The 20,585-nt window shown below is 34.6% G+C and overlaps 1 protein-coding gene across 1 annotated transcript; it reads right to left on the minus strand.

Moving 5' to 3' along the window:
* Positions 1 to 4,184: 4,184 nt before the first annotated feature.
* On the minus strand, positions 4,185 to 17,216 carry LOC120624226 (15-hydroxyprostaglandin dehydrogenase [NAD(+)]-like). The gene is made up of 5 exons (XM_039890651.1): positions 17,102 to 17,216; positions 10,913 to 11,146; positions 10,423 to 10,596; positions 6,865 to 7,016; positions 4,185 to 5,567 (listed from the first exon to the last, which is right to left on the minus strand). Exons 1-5 carry the CDS (start codon positions 17,195 to 17,197, stop codon positions 5,417 to 5,419), a joined length of 807 nt encoding a protein of 268 aa, XP_039746585.1. The 5' UTR covers positions 17,198 to 17,216; the 3' UTR covers positions 4,185 to 5,416.
* Between the last annotated feature and the right edge of the window lie 3,369 nt (positions 17,217 to 20,585).

A 20,585-nucleotide genomic window follows, 5' to 3' on the forward strand; every position in this document is an offset into this window, starting at 1 on the left:
ATAATTAAGAAATGTTGATTAATCACAAAAATCTTAGTTTAAAATATTTAATTATTGATACATTTATACGAAATGAATAGTTGGAGCACGTTTGTTGATGAATACAAAAATTTAGACTATTAATTTTTGTATTCACAAAGGGTATGAAATTTGATATTAAAGCGTTATATAGAAAGAGTGAAATTTTGTTGAGTGAGTTTTGGTATTTCTGTATCAAAGATAACCAGTGCGTAAATTTATTGTGACCAAACACCAACTGATAGGTACGACAAAATTCTGTTAAGTTAAACACTAAATAGGATGTTGGAAGCTTCTAGTACTTCCTTACCTTACGCATTCATTTTCTAATTTAACGCTTTGTACGAAGTGTGAAAGTAGCTTGATGCAGTTTTTAAAATAACGCACAATGAATGTTAGGGCCGATCGACATACTGTAGCACAACGTTTGATTTGTTTGATTACTCGATTGTGATTTTTAAAACTGATGTACATATTTAAACGTAGAGACTCTTAAGAAACGTTCATTAATAATATAATTACAGTAGGTATAATAAAAAAGAGTAGGATAAGCTTTACAAAGATATCGTTGTGGCAATAATTTTGTTCACCTTGTGTTCAGATGAATTTGAACTTTGCCTGTGTTCTATTGTTAACCTAAATTTGTATACGTGATATTAACTGCCATTTTATAAACGAAATGTTCATTCAATATAAACAAATTATTGAAAATATTATTTAGCCAGAAAATACGATTTTACATATTATATTACTTTACATTAAAACAATTTATCGTCTTTTGACGAAGGTACAGTTATAGGCCACGAATTCGCCATTAAATGTTAATTTTTTAGATAACAGACAATTTAAATATGGTAAAATCAATTATTAAACGAACATAGTATAAATATCCTAAAATGTAATAGATATGTTGTAAATAAAATTAAAACTATTCATATCTTAGAAATATATTAAAGTGATATAAAAGTTTGTTTCCCAAGGAAATTATTGAATTCTATAATGTCGAGTTAACTATTAGAAGAATTGTAGAGAATTGAAATCCTATTGAGAACACCTCGTCGTATTAAAAATAATATATTATTGATAATATTATGTGAATTAGGATGGACTTTAAATTAATCTCTTAAATTATGATTTACACTTGTGATCTTTCTTATAATTTTTAACAAACTATCGGCATAATATAATTTTTCTTATAGTTGGCTATGAGAGTTAGATAGTAAATCATTCCGACAATATTGATAAGTTTCCTTTCACAATCTATTTTTTATTTGTGACAAAATAAAATGTCAGTGTTGAAAAGAACTTTTAAGGGTATTCAAATTTAAACTCGCAGTTTTTATTTGTAGCTGGACTTAAAAGAACTTGAAAATAACACTTGAAAAAAAGTGGTAACCGAAATAACAAAAATATGTATAGAGTGAGTGAGAAACCCGCAAATAAAAAAATAAATCGAATACGTTAAATATAATTGCTCCATATCTATATAATATTAATGTTGATAGATAATCGTTATCAAGGTTTAAAGTAGCCAGAATTATGTTGTTATGATTCCAAAAGCTCACGAGTGTAAATATATGTGCATAGATTCAAAATTCGATTATAAAAATGATAGAAGTTGTTACGAGGAGTAGGTATGTAAATTATGGAATAAAGTGTTCTTTATAAATAATTCTTACTGAGGTAATCATTTCAGAATCTATTGTGTTAAGCATAGCGAGCATGCAAGAGGAAGGATAAAATGAAACTCAACGTAGATCATTAATAGATACTAGGTAATAATTATGCAGTCTATGATGGAACGGCACTGGAATGTACGTAAATGGGAGTAGATAATTAAGACGCGCTTTATTGTAGACTTCAGAATCAATTTCAAAATCTAGATAACCTGTTATAATGTTGTATATAATAAGAGAAGATGAAAGGCTCGCATTTAAAATCCGGTTTTTGACCAATGTTTTAACTGCACAGCTATTACGGACAGCTGAATGGTCAGTACTGTAATTCAGTCAGGTCATTGACCGGAGCTATACATAATAGTGATAAATAAACTCAGTAATGATCGTCATGCCAGTAGATATATCACTGCCCGTAATCATGTTCTCTATGTTTAACTAATAGATTTTTTTAATTTGTAATATTTGTTATACGATGTAAGATTAGTGATTCTGATTTAGGATTATATCGTCTTCCATAACGTACGATAATTCCGGATTTATTTTCCTTACGTTCCGACATTTGTGGCAAATTCGAATGTATTTGTAATGGAAGTAAACTAATCCGAATCAGGTGTTATCCTGGAAGACAATAATGATGGAAAATAGCCGTTTAAGCAGAGATACTAATTTCAAATAAATCAATGAGAAGAAGTTACGGTGATATAAGAAGTTTTTAAAATAAAATTATTTACTGCATGATTGAGTGAGTCTTATTTTTACCCGTTCTTATTAGTTAAAAAATAATCCACCAATCCGCCCTGGGCCAGCGTGGTGGTCTACGGCCTTAAACCCTTCTCCGTGCCCTGTAGTGGGCCGGTAACGGGTTGATGAAAATGATATAAGTTAAATACTATTTAATAGCTTATAAGAAAAATAACTACAAAAAATTGGGTATTACTTTCCGTTAGAGTGACCTTGGGATTCTATGCTTATTATTTAGTCCAATAAATAATATTTTAATACATTTGGAAATTTTTGCAGAAAACATTAAATACACTATCGGTAGTTTTTGCATAATTATAGTCCGCTAATGCTTAGATAGCGGTGATAGCGCTTTGGAGGGCCGAGTTCAAATCCCAGCACGCACCTCTAACTTCTCTAAATTATGTGCGTTTTAAGTAATGAAAATATCACTTGCTTCAACGGTGAAGGAAAACATCGTGAGGATACCTGCACGCCTGAGAGCTGTACACAAAGTTCCTAGAAGTGTGTGAAGTCCACCAATCCGTACTCGTCCAGCGTGGTGGACTAAGGCCTTAACCCGTTCTCATTGTGGGAGGAGAACCGTGCTCTGTAGTGGGCCGGTAATTAGATGATGTGATGATGAATCCTTAGAGAGGCTAAGCTGTAAATCCTTCTCTCCTTTATGTCAGGACCATGACCCAGCACTAGTAATGATGGTGATGTTTGCTTAAAGATATAAGAATACCTGCCAATTAACAGTTATAGTAAGGGTGACTCGAAATCTATAACATCTATGTTAGCTAGTCTATTTTGATGGGTTGAGAGTTTTGGTGTTTAGACTCTTAAAATGAGAAGTTCTTTGGGGTCTTGTCGATGTCATTTCATAATAACAATGATTTATGAAATAATAACTTAAAAATCTTGTCGCCTGATTGGTGCAGTGGGCAGCGACCCTGCTTTCTGAGAACAAGGCCGTGGGTTCGATTCCCACAGCTGAAAAATGTTTCTGTGATGAAACCGAAATCTTTTCAGTGTCTGGGTGTTTATATGTATTTTATAAGTAAGTATTTATGTATATTATTCATAAAATTATTCATCATTCATCTTAATACCCATAACACAAGCTCGTAGTTTATTCTCTGTCGTAGTTTATTTATTTATATTATTATAAATAAATATATAATATAATGATATAAATTGTTTTTTTTTTGAATTATTTTATTGTGGTATTTTTAAAGTAATTTTGCTTTAATTTGGAACATTGTACTGTTGATTAAATAGTTAAAAAATGCTACTATTGTTCGACACTTGTTCTGTATGTTGATGACAGATTAACCTTCTAACGGGTGTCTCACAAGACATCTTAGGGATAACGGATAACGGCCAGCATTATTATCTAATGCGATTACCAACCCTGCCTGCCCAGCGTGGAGCAAGTCCTCCGATTGAGAGAGGCCTTTAGTCCAGCAGTGGACTATTAAAGCCTATTATTGATAATGATTGTGCCTAATGTGTGGCAGAAGTAGTTCTAGAAAATTCATGAAAACAGTATTAAAATATATTTAATAAACCACGCAAAAAGATTTTTACAAAATACCTTATGTAAAAAAAATGTCCTCATCTTACATTAAAAGATAATTAAGTAAATGAGGATAAACCTCAAAGCACTTCACACAAAAAATTAAGATTTTGATACACAAAAGTATCAATTAAAAAAATATATAACCTTTAATTTAAAAACTATCTTAATCTGTTTTTATCAAAGAGAATTGGAAATAGATTAAATATAACTAATAACTTGTACAAAAGATAAAACTTATGCCTATTTTTAAACGTGTATATCTACAAAACTTTGTGTGCCGCTTATATGCTGTTATAATGTCTCAGGCCCTCTCAACTAACTGCCTTATCTAATTTCATTTATAGTTCAAATTATATGCAGTTCTTATTATGAATGACATGTACTACAGTGTTTCTATTTCTTCTTCTTAATATTTTTTTTTGAGAATCATCCCGTAACAAGCTGGAAATCGCTGAGCAACCGAACGCTTTTAAGTCGTAGACAAGTTCCAGAAAACTGCGCGGGATATGCGGCTGTGTCGGACGTTCGGCGTCTTCGGGTTGTAGGGTCCTTATGACGTATACAACGTGTAAAGGAATTACGAAATACTGTTGAGGGTTGCGTAAGCATATTTCATACGGAATCATCCTGTATAAATATTAAATCTAAATAAGCATATTTGTTTTTTATGAGACCCTATTTAAGATAAAAGACACAGGTAGGACTCGTAATAATGTGACAGGAGTCACTTGATTTTAATTTTGCATGTGATGTTAGCACTGTATCAATTTTCAGTAAAAGCTGTAGCAGTGCTTTATACTCAAAAACTATTAGCGTTTTGGTTTCACAGAGAAGTCTCCGACACAGTAATTATTGTACTTCTAAAGCCTCTGAAGTATTATTTCGGTTTTCATTTACACGTTCTATATAGGGTATTATATACCGCTTAACCAAGAAAAAAAATACAATATCATATACAAAACTGATCATCGACCTAAAAAATCTCAAAATTATTCTTTACTAAGAAATAAATGAAATGTTTTTCTCATTGTATTCACGTTGCATTAAAGAAAATCTTTCGAATTTTTTCTTAAGCCGATTGACTAACAATTGAAAAATAGCATCCACTTAGTCCTGATTGACTAACGATTCATTAATTATAATTAACGATTCATTAATTATAATCAACGGTACATTAATTATAATTACGTAACATGAATTATACATACGATACTTTAAACATCAGTACCAATATCGGGAGAAAAGTTGCTGTTTGTTGTAGTCTAGATGTTTAAGAGACCATATTTTGGCTAGATCTAGACATTTTAAGTTTTATATATAAACATAAGCTTTAGGCTTACAGCTACTATTTGTATGTGCTTTCTAAAGCTTCACTTGACGACTAAAATAAGTATTGCAGTATTGATATTTTCTGTTAATCAAATACTCCTTGACCCAATATTTCGAAGGCTTTCTTCACGTTATTTGTAATGTCTAATGCTGGTCTATTAGTTGTGATTAACCAAGTGCTGCCACTGTCGCCATTTTCATATGCAGCAATGAGGCCGGAGACTGCTGAATCAACACTGTAAAATAAATGAAGAATAATAAGCAATTTATTGCTAAAATGGTGATTCGAAGCATCATCATCATCAACAGCCTACAAGCGTCCACTGCTGAACATAGGCCTTTCCAAGAGCGCGCCACCACACACGGTCCTCCGCCTTTCTCATCCAGCCGCATCCAGCCCCCTTTTTAAGGTCATCTGTATAGCGGGCTGGAGGTCGTCCCACACTGCCCTTACCAATTCGCGTTCTCCACTCTAGAACACGTCTGCCCCAACGGCCATCGGTCCTACGACATACATGGCCCGCCCACTGCCACTTCAACTTTCTTATCCTTTGAGCTATATCGGTGACCTTGGTTCTTCTACGGATTTCGTCGTCGTGGTGATTACTAGCATGCACTTCTTTATCATCAGAGTTATATGCGTTTAAATTTAAGCAATTTTTATCACTTGCTTTGACAGCGAAGGAAAACATCCCGCAGAAACCTGCACGCCTGAGAGTTCTCCACAATGAAGAAAAGGTATGTCAAATCTACCAATCCGCAATTGGTCAGTACGGTGAACTACGAATTAAAACCTTATCAATGTGAGAATAGACTACACCAGTGTTCTGTAGTGGCCCGGAAATGGCCCGGCCTGTCATATTTTTACTGTACTGATGGGAAACATAACCCAAAAATATACCCAACATCTTAATCTCATTTACCATCATATCAACCAATTACCGACCCACTATAGGGCACGGGTCTAATGAAAACTAGTTAAGGCATAGTCCATCACGCTGGCCCAGTGCTGATTGACGGATAATCTCATTCATAAGACCAAAAAATTACAACTGCGCCGGGAAAGTCGACATTTGGACACAAAATAGGTTTCATAGAACAGTCAAAAAAGAGGAAAGCTTATTTAAAGAGATTAATACAGATAAATGCGCAGTTTTTAAATTGGATGAGGATGATTCATTATAATCAAATGAAGTTTGCATAGCAAGAGCTATGTGGTATAGTTGCGACAGTGCTAATCAGTTTATTGCGCTGGTTTAAGCAACGCCGATTTAAGTTGTTGACATACTAATGTTCGTAATTAGCCTTTAACCGCCGTGGTTTCAATATCATGTCCAGTCATTATAACTAATACCTGAATATAATCGGTCATTAAGAGTTGCAGATCGTTACTTTCTAGCCAACCTGCATTGGAGTACAGTTTCATAGTCTAATTCAAAAAGGTCATTATTGATTAGGTCTATATAGTCAACTTCATCAGGTATTTAGTCGGTGGTGGATTTCGTGGTGGAAATAATTAAAAAATAAACATACCACTGAGCAGGAAATTTCTTCAATGCAATCAACATTCTCTCTTCTGTTTCTTCATCTATACATCCAATCCTTCCTCTGATCAGATTTGTATCAGTTATGCCGAAACAAATAGCGATCACGCGAACACCAGACCGCGAGTAATTCTGTTCCATCTTAAACAGAATATTATTATTGCTCATCAAAGCTCTGTGAACATGCGGATTTTTGTTAAAAATAATTTAGAACTCTAAAATCTTAAAACTTCTTTAAAAGTTGAATTTATACTATGCAGAATGACCATGATATTACCGGAGCCAATTAAACATTATGCATTATAATCCAATCATCCACTACAATTGGAAGAACCTTGAACATATAAGCGACCCAGTCTTGTACCCTAATATTATTTTCGTAACAGACTCATAATCACGTTCAATTTAACATTCTGTTTATATAAGTAGTACCTATATAATGCAGAGTTAGGGCCCTTGAGTAGGTTTAGTACGAATTTCCCAATCCGCCGCTCTCAGCTTAGGCATTAGTAATACGACGCCGCAAGTACAAATTCCAATACATTTGTTTTCAATGGCGATGACGTTTGCCTTTCAAATTTAGGAGAAGAAATAAAAAAAGAGCACTTAAAAGTGTCTTTATGCGTTCTCCAACTTGTGTTCTTCGATTCGTAACTTACATCTTTTTAATCCAACAGAAACTACTCTATCATACAAATAATAGGTTGTTATTCTTGCAACGTTACAATAAAAACTCACTTGTGAATAAAATAATAGGTATAGTTGGTGCATAATATGTTTGTAGGTAACATGTTTATACTTCTAATTACATTTGAAATCTATATATATAAAAATGTTATGTTGGTTTCAAAAACTCAAAAAGTTCTGCACCGATCGAGCTGAAATTTTGGCATGATATATAATCCGCATCAAGGATTTTTCTTATCTATTTTTTGCATCAGTCACATATCCGCGAGTCTTTATATCTACGCAGACAGTGGAAAACAAACGATGTTGTATATCCACAAATATTGCAAAATTAAACTTATATGTAATGTATTATTTGTAGTGGCAGGGTACAACTAGTAATAATATAAAATTTCTCGATATTCTACTTTTATGCCTAACGCACGCAACGAACTGCTATATTATATTAATACGCTTTCATCCCTACTGGGCTGTACTTCACTTTCGGAGCGCTGAGTTCGAAACTCGGCACGCACCTCTACCTAACTACCCTCTAAGTTATGTGCGACTTAAGAATTAAATATTAATTGCTTTATTAATATTTAATTCTTAAGTAGAGCATTTCCCATTTTATACTGGCGCACTTATTGATTACTGATTGGCGCAGTGGTCAGCGACCCTGCTTTCTAAATACAAGGCTGTGTGTTCGATTCCCAAAACCTAAATATGTTTTTGGGGTGAACATGAATGCTTTTCATGTTATGTGAGTTGATCTTTGATGATAGTTCAGTACCTACTCGCCTTAGGATTAAATTAAATAAATAAGTATACTACGAAAACACACACATCGCCATCTAGCCCCAAAGTAAGCGTAGCTTGTGTTACGGGTACTAAGATGACTGATGAATATTTTTATGATTATAATATTTTACATAAATACTTATAATATATAGATAAATACCCAGACACTGGAAAACACTAATGTTCATCACACAAACATTGTCCATGGGAATCTAACCCGCTCTGGGTTGGACTCAGAAAGCAGGTTCGCTTCCCACTACGCCAATCGGTTATCATCGTATTGTTATAAACCTAGAAATGCCACAATTACTAAACATTTTCTGTTCGATTTGAGGAGTTCTTTTGTATACATTCTGATTGGGAGTAGTTTGCAACTATAGTGAGTACAAAGAAAAATAATTCTTAAAATCAACTCATTGACATCACGCACGAAAATATAAAAAAAACAGTAGTGTATTGAGTATTTCCTCCTTTTTTTAATTGAAAATTAAAAAAAGGAGGAAAGTCATTCAACAATTTACCAGTAACATTATAGTGCCATTAAGTATATGAATATTTTATAATCTCTCATCACAGTATGCGTCATGTATTACCTATGCGACATGTATTACCTATATTGTAATTTAATAGTGATATTTATGCGAGTCCCAATCACACATTAGAATGACACTAAAATTTTTCGCGACATTGTACCGGAACGCTTAATCGCTTAGCGATTATTCTTTGTCGTTTGTGGTAACTAGCCACGGCCGACGCCTCCCACTATGTGAATGTTTATTATTAGTATACAAGCATATGTGTAGGTAGAATGAATTAATTACTACATACACTTATTTTACCCAATGATTAAAATTCACAAAAATTCAAATACAATAGAACGTTGAAATAGACGGTACACTTTGGCGATCTTATCGCTACATAGCGATCTCTTCCACAGAGCTAGCATACGTGCCACGAGAGTGTTATGTCTACCCATTATTTCGCCTATCCTATTGAAAAAATACGAGTAAAAATACGGGAAGTTGTGATAGCCCGAAGGCAGCACTTCGACCTCACTTTCGTGGGGCCGAGTTCGAGCCTCTAACTTTTCTTAGGTATGTGCGTTTCATCAATATAATACAGCTTGCTTCAACGGTGAACGAAAACATCGTGAGAAATCCTGCATACCGTCTCCATAATGTTCTCAAAGGTGTGTGGAGTACTGGGCCCCGGGCACTAAGGCCTTAACCTCTTCTCATTGTGGGAGAAGACCCGTGCCCTGCAGGACGAGACAAATATATATTATATCCTCTGATAGGGGTTATAATTCACGTGCCCACCTGCGAAAGCACACGAACTTGGAATAGGAGAAGTTTACCCCCTTTTATTAGTTACTAGCTGTTGCCTGCGACTGCGTCTGCGTTTGATTTTGTTTTTTGATGTGCCGTTAAATTTAGTTGTAGTTCTAAAAAAATTAAAGTATTCAGTTGTTAAATGAGGGGTTTGTGTTTGTATTGTGGGTTTGTGTTTAATTTTACACATATTATAACCTCTGTAGTACAAAAATAATTATTTAAATCGGTTATAATTTGTCGGAGTTATGGTGTAAAATTGTCTAACACTTTCATCCCCTCTCCCAAAGGAACCGAGGTTAATGTCGGGATAAAAAGTATCCTATATTACTTCTAATACTTCCAAGAAGATGTGTACAAAGTTTCATGAGGATCGGTTTAGTAGTTTTTGCGTGAAAGCGTAACAAACAAACTTACATTGACATTTATAATATTAGTAGGGATAGGGATATGGATTACACATATATTGTTAGGATATTATTTCGAATTGAGCACCAATGCTCTAAGAGTTGATAAAACTATGGCAGAAGGTTTTATCTTTCCCCGGGGATAAAATTGTCTCCTGTCTATGCTAGCCTTGCTGTAGTGGGCCGGTAATGGGTTAATATGTTAACCTTACAGGTAACCAAAAGCCTAAAAGAAAATTCTAAAGATGCATGTGTGAAAAGCTATAGATGGTGTGTGCAGTAGTGCTATTTGTATGTATTAAAAAGGAGTGGAGCCAACGCATTTGGCTATCGTAAACTCACCCCTAGGCAGTTGCTGAACTGTAGTACTGCGCTTTTGGTCGCACTGTAAACGGGCAGCAGGGGCGTTTGAACCAGTGCCACTATCGAAGAAATGTTGATAATCGTACCGCCTCTGCCATCTCTGTCCTTACGCATGAGCTTGTACGCTGTCAACGATCCTTTTATTAAACTTGACTGAAAAAGATCATCTTTGTAATATTAGCTTCAGTTTATAAAACAACCGTAGGAACCTCTGTTTTTCCCGGGATAAAAAGTGTCATATATCCATCATCAACATGCAAGTTATGTTTATCCATATAATCAAATTTAGCCAAATTTATCTTTTGATTTTTTAAAATAACTGTATGTTGTGTTTAAAACTATTACAAATCTATTTCAAAATTCATCCAGTTCCCTTCAACTGTTCCGATTTAATTGGGTAACAAGCATCCATCCATTAAAATTTAAGCATATAAAATAATAAGACATTATTAAATTTAATATCACTGACCACATTCACCAGCATCTCCTTCTCGTAAACATCAGGATGGTCATTCATTAGCCCAGCATTGTTTATGACGCAGTCGATATAACCAAGTTGTTTAACGGTTTCCGCAAAAGCTGCCTCCAAATCATTACAAACGTCACATTTGATAAATATAACTTTATTTCCCCCATACTTAGTGTTTAATTCTGTTACAAAAGCTTCTCCCGCTTGTTTGTTTAAATCTAATACTGCTACATTCTGAAAAGTGAAAAAAAAACATTTTTATTTAATCAAATATTAGAATTGTCCTTCAACTTTAGAAAGGGTTTCACAGAGGATAGTCAGTATGGGTAAACCAATGTTTTAATCCGAACAAGTAGAAGTAGGAAAATAAAATGGGTATCTCAATTTTGGGTAATTATTAAACATTAAGTGTTTTCTTCTTCGTTCTTTCTGTTTATTTGTGACCTTTTAATCACTGAATCTAATCTTGAGGTTGAATTTCGGGGGTATTTTTATTTTTAATTTATAATTTATCTTTTGGTAGAGATAAATCGGAAATCTGTCATTTATGAATTTATTAAATACTTTGGCCTAATTATTTAAAATTATTAAAACCTATTACAATGTAATTATCTACAATATTTTTGATATTTTGACCGTATTCATTTGACAAGTTAACACTTGTGTTATTTTATCTTTGATATTGGTAGGTAGTTTCTTACTTACTGTAACTACCTTATATTCTTTATTATACACAAAAAAACGTATTATAATACAAATAAGAAGTCTCGAAAATCAGTTACCGAAATAGCTCAATTGTAATAATTGTGATGCTAACATGACAATAGGTCTACAATAGGGGCTACAAGAAAAATGAAACATCCCGACATTTAAAATATAAATGCGTTTGACTTATATAAGCTAATTTTAATGTACGTTTGTGTAATATCAAAACATTTACGTAACAAAGACGGCCGAGTGGCGCAGAGGGCAGCGACCCTGCTTTCTGAGTCCAAGGCCGTGGGTTCGATTCCCACAACTGGAAAATGTTGGTGTGATGAACATGAATGTTTTTCAGTGTCTGGGTGTTTATCTGTAATGTGTATTATATTCATAAAAAAATATTCATCAGCTATCTCAGTACCCATAACACAAGCTACGCTTACTTTAGGGCTAGATGGCGATGTGTGTGTATTGTCGTAGTATATTTATTATTATTATATTATAGCAGATGGGCCAACATAATAAACAACATAACAGCTCGTTTCGTCAATTATGACTGTAAAAATTACATTTATTAGTAGTTTAAGTTCTTCTAACTATTTTGGTAATATGAATATGTGAATGAATACTGATATTTTGTCTGGTGGGAGGCTTTTTTTTTTTTTATTACCCTAACAACAAAGCCGTGCCATGATGCCCATCTGGTATATTGCCGCATTAGAATTATGAGTTTAATATGCCATACCCTTATCTTGTAGTGAATTTGAAATAAAACACTTTTATAATATAATATTAATAAAACCACATAATAAGTTAGGGCAAGTAAGATAGGATCAGGATCAGGTCAGGATATATAGTTTTTTACACGAGTCTTCTCATAATAAATGAATAATAAATAAATAAATATACTACGACAATACACACATCGCCATCTAGCCCCAAAGTAAGCGTAGCTTGTGCTAAGATGACTGATGAATATTTTTATGAACAATATAAATAAATATTTATAATATACATATAAACACCCAGACACTGAAAAACGCCACGGACTCAGAAAGCAGAGAGCCGATTTGCTCACTGCGCAAATCGGCCGTCTGAAATCTATAAACTATATTAAAACATATACATATATAATATATATATCGAAACGCATAATATCTTATCTTTCTTAATTGCATGATCTACTTTAACTTCATTTGTTTGCTTTTGCATTTTCTTATCATCACCAGCTTTGAAAACAGAAACCTGGGAGAAAATGGATATCAGATAAATACCTTATTCTGTACCTACGTCGATAAAGGTCAGTCATCCTTAACTGGCTAAGGAGATCATGTACAGGGATTGTATGTATAAATTAGAAGGCTATACTAGCGAGGCTAACCACTGCTAAATTGAAGTCACAAAATGCGAACGAATGTCCTAATACTGTATTTTAACTAGCAAACTTTCATACGACGGCCGATTGGCGCAGTGGGCAGCGACCCTGCTTTCTGAGTCCAAGGCCGTGGGTTCGATTCCCACAACTGGAAAATGTTTGTGTGAAGAACATGAATGTTTTTCAGTGTCTGGGTGTTTATATGTATATTATAAGTATTTATGTATATTATTCATACAAATATTAATCAGTTATCTTAGCTTACCCATAGCACAAGTTCTATATACCTACGCTTACTTTGGGACTAGATGGCGGTGTGTGTATTGTCGTAGTATATTTAGTATATTTAGTATATTTATAAGCTAATAGGTAAAAAGGCTAACTCTTAATATAAGTGAAATCCTAGTTTTAACTTTAATTCATATCTACCTTAGTCAGGTTATGGTGAGGCACTATATAGAACTTGATTAGGTATTGGCATATGACATTACTTCATTATCATATCAACACTTTACCGACCCGAAGGGTTTAAGCCGTAGTACACGCTGGCCCAGTTCGGCCTCCACACGCCTTTGAGAACATTATAGAAAACTTTCAGTCATTCTGGTTTCCTCGCGATGTTTTTCTTCAACGATGAAGAAAGTGGTATTTTGATTGCTTAAAAAGCACAGAACTTGGAATAGTTATAGGTGCGTGCTGGGATACGAACTCGGCCACCCGAAAGTGAAACCGAAGTCTAGTGGCTATCACCGGTGGAAAACACCTACTATGTGCTAAACCCTCCATTTTAACTGATAATGTAGCTATACATCTTATAACTTAACTAATTACTTAACCCTCAACAATACTTTGAAAGCAGGACATGACAGTTACGACAAATGTCGTTCATTATCATCGTCAAACCATAAACGGCCCACTACAGGGCACGGGTCTCCCCCAAAAATGCGACGGTGATACCTACATTCGTTAACTTAACGTAAAGCTAGGAAAAACTCACAGAAAACTCAGCCGCGTATTTTTTTTGCTTGTAACAATTAGCTATTAGGTAAGAAAAATTCAAACCTATTTTTTCGTTTATAATCATAATCATTTATTGCAAAATACACATCAATAAAGTTTTACATGTTGGTTTAGGGTACAGTGTATTGCCAGTAATTTGGCATGCAATGTGACAAAATAGATATAACCGCCCAACTAATGTCAAAAGAATGAGAAGAATGTAATAACACTTAGATAAATAAATTGTCACATTAATTATTAGATTAAAATCTTATTTTGAATTATAACATTTGAACTATTAGGCACATTGGATAAAGGCAGACTGATCATAAATAAAAAAAAAATTGATAAAGTTATTCTCTAAATTGCAAATAGTCATTCATGCTGTAAAATGTTTTAGAGCTCAGCAATTCATATAATTTTCTCTATCTCTATAGAGCTTCGATGTTATAATTTATAGTCATTATTGACAACCTTTTTTTACTGGCCCTAATACTGGCCCTATTACTGGCCCACTGCAGGGCACGGCTCTATTCCCCGAATGAGATTGACCTTAGCCTTGGTTGGCGTTGATTGACCTAGGCCGTAGTCTATCACACTGGCCAAGTGCGGATTGGTAGACTTCACATGCCGTTGAGGACATTATGGAGAACCCTCAGGCATGCAGGTTTCCTCACGATGTTTTCCTTCACCAACTACAGCAAATTTTATTTAAATTGGCTAAATTAAAACGCACATAACTCCGAAAAGTTAGTTCTGCGGCCTGCGGCGCGAACACTGTGTCCACCAAAGGAAAGCTGCTTCAAATCGATGCCATACATACTAAATCATTATTTGTATATTATAAAGAGCAAGTCCTATAAATTACTTCGTGTGGCTTGCAACAACTCTACCGTAGAGCTGTAGGTAGGTAGGAAAGAAGATTCTACCGATAATAAACTAGCGAAAAACGCATTAATTGTAAAATTAATAGCTTATTTTACTACATGCATATATGAGCTAGTATCAGCAACGTTATTCTACGTTGCGCGTGTACAAAAGTAATAGCTATAAAACATCATTATCATTAAAACACTATAATAAAACCAATGACGGCAGATTGTCGCAGTGGGCAGCGACCCTGCTTACAGAGTAGAAGACTGTGGGTTCGATTCCCACAACAGAAAAATGTTTGTGTGATGAACATAAATGTGTTTTCAGTGTTTGAGTGTTTATCTGTATTTTATAACTATTTGTGTATATTATTCATAAAAATATTCATCAGTCGTCTAAGTACCCATAACACAAGCTACGCTTACTTTGGGGTTAGATGGCGATGTGTGTATTGTAGTATATTTATTACATAATCAACGTAACCTAGAATTACTCAGTGTTTTAATATATTGTTTAAAACTAAACTTATTGCATTTATCATTCTGAGCTTTTAAGCGTCCCACTGCTTGGCATACGTCTCCTCTCTCATATTTTATGAGACGAATTTAGAACTTAGACCCATCACGCTACTTAAAAGCGGGTAGGCGAACCTCTTAGTAAGTATACTATCGCCATGTTGATAATAACAACAGCTTGTCCAGGTCCTACTCTCCGAGACACGTGGGTGGAACAATGCCAGTTTCCTTATCACAGTACTGAGAATTTCAACAAGGAAAACCTAATACCTAACATTTTTCGCACGACCCGGGAATCGTACGCAGTTCCTCGATTCGGTATTCAGACATTATAACTTCTAGACCAAAGGAGCAGTAAGGGATACTTAATCATTGGAAAATTGTTGTTATTAACATCGTAACAAAGCAAATCTATTAGAATACCTACTAAAATACAAAGGATGTCCGTACTTTTCACGGAGGATATAGCGATTTCACTAATTCATGACTAAGCTAGATTGACTGGTCTGCTATTCTGCTTGGATACTATCCTAATTTTTTGCTACGAAACCTAAGTTTTCTTGAAATTATTTGTGTACAAAATCATCACCATTTTACACATCTTTGTAATTAAACATGTAATATATACATGTAATATTTTTGCATCTATCAACCAGTGTAGACTCATAACTTATCTCATAAATCCTTTACGTGTTGGATCCTACGAAATTATATGAAGACTACGAAAATATTATTTTGTATTTTCTTGTGATAGTTTTTTTGTTCATTATTTAAATACTGTTAGAGAACATTTCATTTTTCATAAAATAATATACACAAAGCCCACTCAGGTTTCCATCCACTATACATTGGAAATGTACCAATAGTAGTGGACGGGATGGAGTGGAAATGTTTCTATGAAAGCGATGAATGCCTAGTTGTAAAGACTTCGACTTCACGTTATGGGGGCCGAGTTCTTACCCCGTTGCGATATAAATAAATAAATAAATATAAACTACGACAATGCACACATCGCCATCTAGCCCCAAAGCAAGCGTAGCTTGTGTTATGGGTACTAAGATGACTGTTGGATACTTTTATGAATAATATACATAAATACTAATAATATACAGATAAACACCCAGACACTGAAAGTGAAAAACATTCATGTTCACCACACAAACATTTTCCAGTTGTGGGAATTGAACCCACGGCCTTGGACTCAGAAAGCAGGGTCGCTGCCCACTGCGCCACTCGGCCGTCAATATGTGCGATATCACTTGCGATAACGTTAAAGGAAGACATCTTGAGGGAACCTGCATGTCTGAGAGACCTGTATAACGTTCTCAAAGGCGAGTGAAATTCACCAATCCCCACTTGGCTAGCGTCGTGGACTCCAGCCTAAATCTATATCATTCGTGAAGGAGACTGCCATTCAGTGGGCCTTTAATAGGTTGTTAAAGTTGACTATAAGTTATAACTTCGTAGTAAGTTCTATTAACGAAAGAATAAGTTTCAATTTTTCTTACTTAATAGATAACTTTTACAAGCAAAAAAAAATACCAGGCTTAGTTTTCTGTGATTTTATTTTACTAACTTTACGTTAAGTTTACAAATGTAGTTATAACCATAGCCTCACAATAATGGAGACTGTATGAACGCTTCATAAATGCCTATAATACGCCTATACAGGAATGAAGAAATTTGAATTTGAATAAGCTATGAAGTAAGTAGGCCGTAAAATACCTTGGCTCCTCTGTCCAATACAGCGCGCGTCACACCAGCACCGATCCCAGAAGCAGCGCCGGTAATCAGAAACACTTTGTCCTTCACGTCAAACATATTCGTCCGTTCGCCAACACAAACCAGAGAGAACTGCTCGAGTTGTGCAAGGATTCATTATACGTTGTACATTTCAACAGACAGGACACCTATTGGTTTTACACTGTTATTGTTGTTATGATAATATGATAGGAAATCGTTACCTACGTCTGTTTCCGAGCACTATTAATAAATGTTTTTTTTTTGGTAAGCGTCTAGTTTGTTTGACATATTCTTGGGAGCGGCTTCCCGTGACGGATGATTTATTTGCAATCCTGTCTTTTTCAAAAGGTTATTTGAAAATACATATATTTACTATATTATACGTCGCGTCGGAAAGATCATAAATTAGGTACCTAATCAGAAGATCACATGTTCTCTCCATACTTGCTTTTGGAATGTTATGGAACAAAAATAAGTCCACATAATAAGGTTTTTCAGAGGGAATATAGTAGAGAATAAGATATTTATGTATTTTATAAGATATTTTAAATTGATATTAGAACTTATAATAAGTACATGACAGATAATCAAAAAAATATGGAATAAAAAATATTGATATTCTCGTTAATATTTAAATCAATTCAAATGTCTCCTGCTTTGACGGAAAAGGAAAACAGCCTAACCCTAGGATCTAAGTTTTTTTCCCTATCCTGGCAAAGATCGCTTTTTGGCGATTTCGCCCATTGTACCTGTGTGTTATATTTAGTGTTATTTTTAGTTTATAATTTCATTGTGTTAGATGTTCAATAAAGTGTATTTTCATTTTATTTCATTTTCATTTCATTTCATTTCATCGTGTGTATTTTCCGAACGGATGAACCGATTTGGATTTTTTGAAAAGGTAATTAGTTGGGTGTGACTAGCAAAACTCTATACGCTATGTAAAGTTTTAAATCCATGTTTGCTGCCACCACGAAATTTATATATTATTTTCATACTACCTCAATATGGGTATCAAATGTAAGTGCTTGACTTGTAGAATAATGTACACTCAATTGGAAGTCGGAGGTTTTTAAACTATAAATTTAATTCTTTTATGTTTTATTCCTTTTGTCATCGGTAAGACTTCATCTCAAGGCCGGCTCTCCCAACACAATGTCGCTGAAGATCTTAGATAGCTGTCCCATTGGTATGCCACACTGCCGCACACATTCAGCATCACACGCGGTCATCTTTGGTCCGACTCCATGCATGTATGCATGCTTATTCATCCTGTATGGAGCGATGTATTTACCTATGCATACTAAAGGTATAAACCCACCACGTTCACCATCATCATCATGAGACAATGTGCGCCCTCTGCTGGACATAGGCCTCTTTAAAATAAGCGCCAACTTTCCCTATTTTAGTTTTTCCTCATCCAGTCGATGCCTGCCACTTTTCGGAGGACGTCGCTCCATCTAGTTGGGGGAAGCCCGACACTCCACTTTGTTTGACATCCGGTTTGTTGGCTTTTTAGATTACCATATGCTAGCAATGATGTGCTCTCTAAGGTACGTGACTGAACGCCCCAAAACCCAATAGGTTTACATAGTAAGTACAAAAAAAAAAAAAATATGCCGCTCTAGAAATTTAACCTAGAATCTCGCGATCTAAAGTCGAACATGCTTACCACTATGCCAAGGAAGTAGCTTAATTTAAAACAATATAAATTTTAAAAACACAAACTGTGTACATTATTTACTAGTTAAACCCTTTCATTAATCCCTATCCCTATCCCTATCCCTATCCCTACTAATATTATAAATGTCAATGTAAGTTTGTTTGTTACGCTTTAACGCAAAAACTACTTAACCGATCCTCATGAAACTTTGTACACATATTGTTGGAAGTGTTGGAAGTAATATAGGATACTTTTTATCCAGACATTAAGCTCGGTTCCTTTGGGAGAGGGGATGAAAGTGTTTGACGATTTTACACCATAACTCCGACAAATTATAACCGATTTAAATAATTATTTTTGTACTATAGAGGTTATAGCATGTGTTTAATTTTGCCCAAACTTTATTTAGATCTGAATGTGGTTGGAGATAGAGGACAGAACTCCTCAGCGGACAGCAGCAAACCCCTCTTTTAGAGCTTAGCGATACTGAATACTTTAATTTTTTTTAGAACTACAACTAAAATGACGGCGACGGCAATCTTGGATTTAAAACCTGTCATAGTGGAGTTGTGAAAAAATAACTTTGATCATATACATGTCATTACCAATCATATACCAACTATTTAGTGCCTTTGGTTGCTCGGTGACGTACCTTGCGTTGCTCTGCTTTAAACGTACTTTAACTTCTCCTTTCTTTCTACTCTATAAAGTCAAAAACCAAGTCGCTTTTCTTCTCTTTTTATTAACTAGTCATAACCACGAAACGGACTTTAACTCGGTTTTCACTAACTTTCACATAATTTCTCGCAGATGGTTTATTTATAAAATAAAGTCTAAATAAGTTAATCTTCAGAGAACATAAAAAAATATTTTGCAACCAAGTCGCCGAATAATTAATTTACTTAGGCTAAAGATCATTTTAAATATTCAATCTATCTGTGATCTTTAGATTTATTACTTAGCAACGTTGTTATTGTCAAAAAATGGTCATAAAATTTTTAATGAATAAAAATTTTTGAGCAACTTGTCAACAGATTACAGATAGATTGAATATAGAAAACGGACATAAACTATACTTTAAAATAATATGCTAGAGAATTGTAGTACTTCTGAAAGCTACCACTTTAATTTTCATTTAAACTTTTATTAAAAATAGCGATATTTGCAAAATAACAAAGACTGTAACTTCACTCTTTTTTGTCAAATTTATTCCCCCGAAAAGTCAAGGCGAGTCGCTAGTAATAAATATAAATAACATTATGCTCAGTGCTCTTTTAACGTGACGTGACCTATACATAACACTAATCAGTAGAATAGAGGAGCATTGCATCATTCTCTTCACATTTTATAACGATAACGGTACAGCAGGGGGTAACGACCTTGACTGGCGTTCGCCGAAATGGATGCAATGTTTCATATTTCCAATTATCCTGTACATATATTTTTAACACTAAATAATATTAGACAACATAATATGAAACTAATGTAAAGGTCTAAGTATAAAAGGTGTGTTTTGACTTCACTTTCGGGGGACAGTGTACGAAACCCAGCCCTTTAAGTTACACACGTTTTAAGAAATTAAAGTATCACTTGTTTTTATTTTTGCTTCTTTCAACGGTCAAGGAAAACATCGTTAGGAAACCTGCATGCCTGAGAGTTCTCCATAATGTTCTCAAGTGTTCCACCAATCCGCACCGGGCCAGCGTGGTCGACGGCCGAAACCGTTCTCATTGAGAGGGGAGACCTTTGCCATGCGAAGAGGGCCGGTTTGAGGTTAACGATGATGACGGTCTTGCGAATTGC

Source organism: Pararge aegeria, chromosome 6 (genome assembly GCF_905163445.1).
Source record: "Pararge aegeria chromosome 6, ilParAegt1.1, whole genome shotgun sequence".
NCBI classification, from domain to species: domain Eukaryota; kingdom Metazoa; phylum Arthropoda; class Insecta; order Lepidoptera; family Nymphalidae; genus Pararge; species Pararge aegeria.

Coding starts and splice junctions, on each gene's coding strand:
- LOC120624226 (XM_039890651.1), bottom strand. CDS start 17,197: ATGTTTGACGTGAAGGACAAAGTGTTTCTGATTACCGGCGCTGCTTCT. Junction 10,597..10,912: donor AGGAGATGCTGGTGAATGTG/GTCAGTGATATT, acceptor GATCTTTTTCAG/TCAAGTTTAATAAAAGGATC. Junction 5,568..6,864: donor AAGAAATTTCCTGCTCAGTG/GTATGTTTATTT, acceptor TTTATTTTACAG/TGTTGATTCAGCAGTCTCCG.